Genomic DNA, 6,205 nt, shown 5'->3' on the forward strand with positions numbered 1-6,205 from the left:
GACCTCCCAGACCTCCCTGACACCGACGTCCTACGTGTCGACAACGCCCCACATGCCGCTGACACCCCTGCCCTGTCGAAGCGCCAGCCCGGTCGTGCCGGTCACCAGTGTGTCGGCATCGGCGTCCTCCACGACCTTCCGCCAGAGCCCGAGTCCGAACACGTCCTTACCTTACACGACTACTCATAGCCCCAATGTGTTACAGGTAAGATTCACCGTTCGATCGAGGTCGATGAAATCGGAGGGAAATCGTCTCCTTGATTAATGTGCAAGAAACTATTGAGCGATTGTGCTGAAGTTTTCGATTTTTGCTTCTCCAACTTATGTTCCAACTATGTTTTACATCGACATAAAATGGACGGATCGTAATAATTTTCTCTTTTATACATACACTTTCAGTGTCAGCAACTATTACAGTAGATACTGCAACACTCACGTATATCTTCGTGAATTGATCAAAATCTTGTTTGAATTAAGAAAAAATTTGTACAAGGAATCTTCTTGTCTGGGTATATGTCTTTCCTTAATTTGTAAATAATATTATAGCTAAATGTTTAAGAAATTAAGTTATGAGTATTTGAACATTTTTTAGACTCGGTTCCATAAATATAAAAGTTAACTTTAATCTCGGTTTGACTTACTATTTATTTATTTTTTGAATTCTAAGAAAAATTCTAGAAAAAGATAAATAATAAGTTAAAATCGAGATGACTCTTACATTTGTAGAATCGGGCTTTAGATATTTTTATTGAATTATATATTACGTAAATAATTGTATAAGCACCTGGGCTTTCTGATGAATGTTCGTTTTCGTGTTATTTTTACGCGCTTCATGCTCATTCATGCTTCATTGCTCATTTTTGTTCTGTAGGTAGGAACGTGCGAGTCTTCGTGTGGCAGCGGAACCACGCCAAGTCCAAGTGGTGGTGGCGGCGGTGGTGCACCTGCGAGTCCGACGCAGCCAACGCCGACCCTCCTGCAATCACAGGTGCAGCGACTCGCCGAGGCTGCGGAGAGACTCGTCGCTACCATAAGGCCCCTCGATCCCAAACCTCACAACGTGAAGAAAAAACTCTGCAAGAAGTTAGAGGTGATTTGTTAATTTCGACCGGCAGGCACGCTCGTTTTTAATCGCTAGATGCTACATCCGTGGAAAATTTAACATCTGTTTCAAACACGATCGCTTAATGAGATTGTTACGTTCGGCGATGACCCAGCTTTTAATTTAATTCACAAATTCTAGCGCGTACAATGAAATATTTAAAAAAAAATGCATTTTCATTTTACAGGTGGTAATGACGATGTCCGATAGTGATCCGCGCAAAATGGACGAAATCCGAAAGTACGCGGCGATTTACGGAAGATTCGATTGCAAGAGAAAGCCGGAAAAGCCTTTGACGTTGCATGAGGTGTCGGTGAACGAAGCCGCGGCGCAAATCTGCAGATTCGTGCCTGCCCTCCTCACTAGGAGAGATGAACTATTCCCTTTAGCGCGTCGTGTCGTTCGTGATTCCGGTTACCATTACTCCAAAAGCCAATAGTAAGTAAACTTATACTTTTATAGAATCTGCGAATTCGAGAATTTAAAATTCAGAATTATTCTGATCCTAATTTCAGAGGTGATCCAAAATTACCTTAGAGAATCTTGGTAGATTAAAATATTATTAGTGTTAATTGAATTAGCAAAATCAATCATATCTTTTTGAATTCTTGAATAACTCAATAATCAAAATATGCTAGCAGAATAAGTATCGTGGCGAATTTATATCAATTGTGTTCGCATCAAGCTATTCTGTTAAGTCTGCCAATTCGGAAGATTATTAGCAGAAATGGACTTTATTATGTTTTAATTATTTTTATCTAACTATTTAAGTGGTATGTATAATATTATTTCAATAGTTGCGAAGTGGCAGATTCTACTCAATTCTACATCATACACTATTAATTATTCTATTACATTCTTATTAGTATCCCGCTGAAAATTTCTAATTTGGGAAATCTACTTTCAATTTGACTGAGGATGTGATTCAATCTATATAAATGTATTTATTTAATCATTCGATGTTATTACAGCTTATCAATGTCGAGGCCGCGTGAGAATGGGGAGGAAACCGATGGCTCGAAACGTCAAAAACTCGAGTTGGAGGGTGAGGGTGAGGGTGAGGACGCGACGCAGGTTAGATCATCTCATCCACAGAAATAGATCGTTCCCTGTGCACTGTGACCTGCCGCACTCGCATGGCCGCTAATCATTAACCGTACGCTCGTCGCGTAGAGATCGCCACGCATTAACCACCCGTACTAACTTAGACGCGCGAAACAGAATGGATGTGAAAAAGGTCAAGTATAGTTACAAAAGCACGTGCATGGCTTGCGCTTTTTCCACTTGATTGATTCAAGATCGGGTGACTTGTTCGTTGATTGCAATAGAGATCTGCTTGAATTTTTCCTTCGTAATTTGCAACTATGGCATGTACTAAGACACTTTGTCGTTAATCTTATATTATAGAGACTTAATTATATTTACGTTATCTCTAAAGCCAAAATCAATGTGTATATAAACATATCGATAAATTTGGTTTATGTCACTAAATAACGATTATAATCAATATATGAATTACTTGTTCGCGTTATGTGTAAATAATAATCAAAGATTATGATGAGAACAAAGTTTATATACATCGAATCTTGTCAAAATTAATAGCAATGTACAGATTTGTTTCAATAACGCTCCAGCAAACAAACTGATTATTATTTGTCGTCATTTTGACATCATTTTGACGTCATTTTGACGTGTTGCCTTTAATCAAAATGACATCAAAATGATAACAAATAACATTCGTTTGTTTAGAATATTTTTTTAACTTGAATATTTTTAGCCAATCTGTATTTTTCATTCTTATCGCAAATATAATAAAATGTCATCTTTCAATCATCTTTTTCATAATTTTTTGAATTTTTAATATCAGACATATTATATCAGTTTTAAAACTTAAAATAATTTCCTGTCTTTCTAATCACTTCAAGTTTTAACTTTTGATATCTTGGTAAAAAAGAATTTTTAATTTAATTTTTTCATTTTAATCTCTATTTTAAATTGCATCATAAAATACGTTCTATTTAATTATTGTTGTTTATTTATGTTTTCTAAATTTAATTTGTGAAAATTCGCTTCTATTTAGCAGCATGAGCATGCAAATTATTAATATCTTAAAATCTTTTTTTTAATCCTTCGTGGTCACATCTCCCAAGAATTTTATATTGGTTACACAAGGGGCAAAATGAGCCCAATATTTCAATTGATTATCGTATTTGTAGTTTTTGTTCTTTAAAATCACTGAAAAATTACTGAACATACTTTAAACATTGTAGAATATGGAAAGAGAAAGAAATGCAGAGACTTTTTAACGTTAACGAGAAACTTTTTAAAGTTTTTAATTTTAACATATTAAAAAAAAATTGCAAATAGTGACGTCCAAGAAACAATGTCCGGCTTCTAGGCGCAAAAAGAAAAAGTAGTTTTCAGATAAATGAATTTAAGTTTTAAAGAGAGACCTTAGAAATATAAAGGCTCATACCTTTTTGGAGTCTTTTGGATTCTCAGTGATCACGAAGGATTAACAGAGTTTAGATATTACAGCTATTTTTTTCTTCTTTCATTTCTGAGAGTTACTTGATAATTCTATAAATCTTCTATAAATTATTTTAAATTTTAACTTTGATCATGGTTTCTTTTGCTTATATTGCATGAATTTTCACTAAATCTTCAATTTGCATGTTGAATAGATATTCGAAATTAGAACACATATGGAATTTTTCATGGAAAAATAACGTGGAAATTCTTTTTGTATTATATGTTAAATTTGATTGCAAAAATCAGTCGTTTCGAAGATTGAATCATTCGATACGACTTGCTTGGACTCTATGCTCTGCGCCTGGTATCCCAAGTCGTATTTATTTGTTCGCATTTGATCGTGCCTCTCTCACATGTCTCATTTCTATACCTTCCTTCTGTTATTTTCCTCTTTTTCTTTCATACATCCAAATTTGTTACTTCTACTGTCTGTAGCAGTTCACTGTTCCAGGAGGAGTTAGATCTACGCTGTTCTGGAACGGATATTAACAATTCTATTACGAGAAGACATAGGTCGTCGAGGTGATTATCCTTAATTTTGAAGTATTAATATATTTTTTTTTTTAATATTTTTTTTCCAAAGTATTAAAGATTTTAATTTTTAACTAACAAGAAATTAACAAGAAAAGAAATATAAACAAGTAATATATGTAGATATTACTCTTTTTAGTCAACAAAAATTAAAATATATTAAGATCTATATTATTATATAATAAATTAATATGTGTATAAATAATAAATTAAAATGGTCGAGAAAAGTATGCTTTTCATTTAAATATTTTTTTTAATTTATTTTAATTTGAAAAATATATATTCTAATTGATTCATCTATATCACGTTTTTTGCTTGTTTTGAAATTTTAAATTCACTTTTTTATGTACTAATAATTAAAAATTACTCTTTAGAATGTAACTTATAACATTCTCGAATTTAGAGAGTTGTATCTTTCTTTTCTTATAATTATGTATTTATAATTACGTAAATAAAATAGCGCCAATTGATGTTCAGATATTCGCAATGTTTCAGTCCAGTCTGGAGGAAGAAGAATAATAACGGTATATTCAGCGCTAGCGTGGAAGAAATTAGTGACTCGGATAGCCAATTTTCCTTTTCTAACGAGGAATCTTCGTCTATGCATGTATGTGTGTAATATTAGGAAAACAATCTATATATATATATCTGTGCTTTTAAATTCTGGCACAGAATTGAACAGCGATATAATATGCATATTTTTCAGGACACAAACGAGGCGGAGGCTGAGAACACCGACAAAGAAAGCGATTTCAATCTAAAGGTGAGTGACGAATAGATCCAAGGTCTTCGTTGTATCTTCATCTTTCATCATTCGTCATCCTTGCTTGAACATCAAAAGAACTGTTTGCAAAAACTGCTAAATATGACGCATAAGTTTTTTTTTTAATCTGTTGCGCTGTCCTTTCCTTTTTTGCAGTTCCTGCATAATGCATGCTTCTTTAGAATAGCAAAAAAAAAACGGCGATAGATGTTGCCACGGAATTTTACTGTACGGCTGTTAATGGCTCACACATGAATTATGTGTAGGTGATAGCCTCGCGTGGAGACAACATAATCGCCGTGGCGAATCCTGCGCTAATGGAATGCAGCCATCCTATAAAAGAGGAACCCGCGGACGAGAAACCCACACTGTGATATTATTACTTAGCGTTTACTGCCGCTACCAATGTTACGGCGATGTGAATGACGGCATCTCGCCGATCATCGCTGTTATCATCGATCATCGTTTACATAAATATCGTCCATATGTATTGTTGAGCATGATAACATTCATGACTAGCGATTGTTGGAATAATATAACATTCGCTTGGATTTTACACCGATTGACCTGTCTCTTTGTCTGAGAACATTTATGCTGCCCCGTTATTTAGTTCTATCAAAATACAAAGACATGAGAGATACTGTATAACAATTACGACGTTTCTAGAAGACGATAGATGAATAAAAAGTAAATCGTTTAAATCAAAAAATCGTTGACTGATGTACGTAGCATTATAAAATGTACATTATAAGCAAATGTAAATATAGATAAATATATAAGGGTCCTTTTTTTTTACATGCGCTGTTGCGAGTAGCTTTATTTAAAAGATTCGAAGTCACCTTTCTCGCAGAATGATCAATTAATTTATTTTGTCCTCTGTATATCTTTTTATTAAAACATCAACATTTACGTTAATTATTTTGTTAAGTAATTACTCTGTCATTTTCATAAAAATTTATAAAGAAGATAAACGATTTTTTTTTATATTGATATATTTATTAAAAATTATTTTCTTTATACAAAATTAATTATTACATATGTGAACATGTTTCATAAATCAATTTTTTATATATAATGTATTAATTTTTTTACTTATGCATTAAAAGTTCTAAAAAATTTTTTTTAATTCACATATTGAAGACTAAAAATTTTTTTTAATTCAACATATTGAATACTATGTTATCGAATGAATACGAAACTCGAATCAAAATTTTTTTAATTGACCTTGACTAGTTTTAAACTGAGGTTCTTTAAATTTAATTTCTTTTATTTTATTG

The 6,205-nt window shown here is 32.9% G+C and overlaps 1 protein-coding gene across 1 annotated transcript in view; it reads left to right on the plus strand.

The window, feature by feature from the left end:
• LOC108685653 (NGFI-A-binding protein homolog) overlaps positions 1–5,378 on the plus strand; it is a 34,362-nt gene extending 28,984 nt beyond the window's left edge. Inside the window, exons 5-12 of the mRNA XM_018190546.1 lie at positions 1–205; positions 872–1,090; positions 1,290–1,540; positions 2,074–2,176; positions 4,086–4,156; positions 4,661–4,772; positions 4,872–4,928; positions 5,195–5,378. Coding sequence (XP_018046035.1) covers positions 1–205; positions 872–1,090; positions 1,290–1,540; positions 2,074–2,176; positions 4,086–4,156; positions 4,661–4,772; positions 4,872–4,928; positions 5,195–5,302 — 1,126 coding nt within the window. The 3' untranslated portion in view covers positions 5,303–5,378. The remainder of the gene's footprint in view (positions 206–871; positions 1,091–1,289; positions 1,541–2,073; positions 2,177–4,085; positions 4,157–4,660; positions 4,773–4,871; positions 4,929–5,194) is intronic.
• The last annotated feature ends 827 nt before the right edge of the window (positions 5,379–6,205 follow it).

This window comes from Atta colombica, unplaced genomic scaffold (genome assembly GCF_001594045.1).
Source record: "Atta colombica isolate Treedump-2 unplaced genomic scaffold, Acol1.0 scaffold155, whole genome shotgun sequence".
Lineage (NCBI taxonomy): Eukaryota > Metazoa > Arthropoda > Insecta > Hymenoptera > Formicidae > Atta > Atta colombica.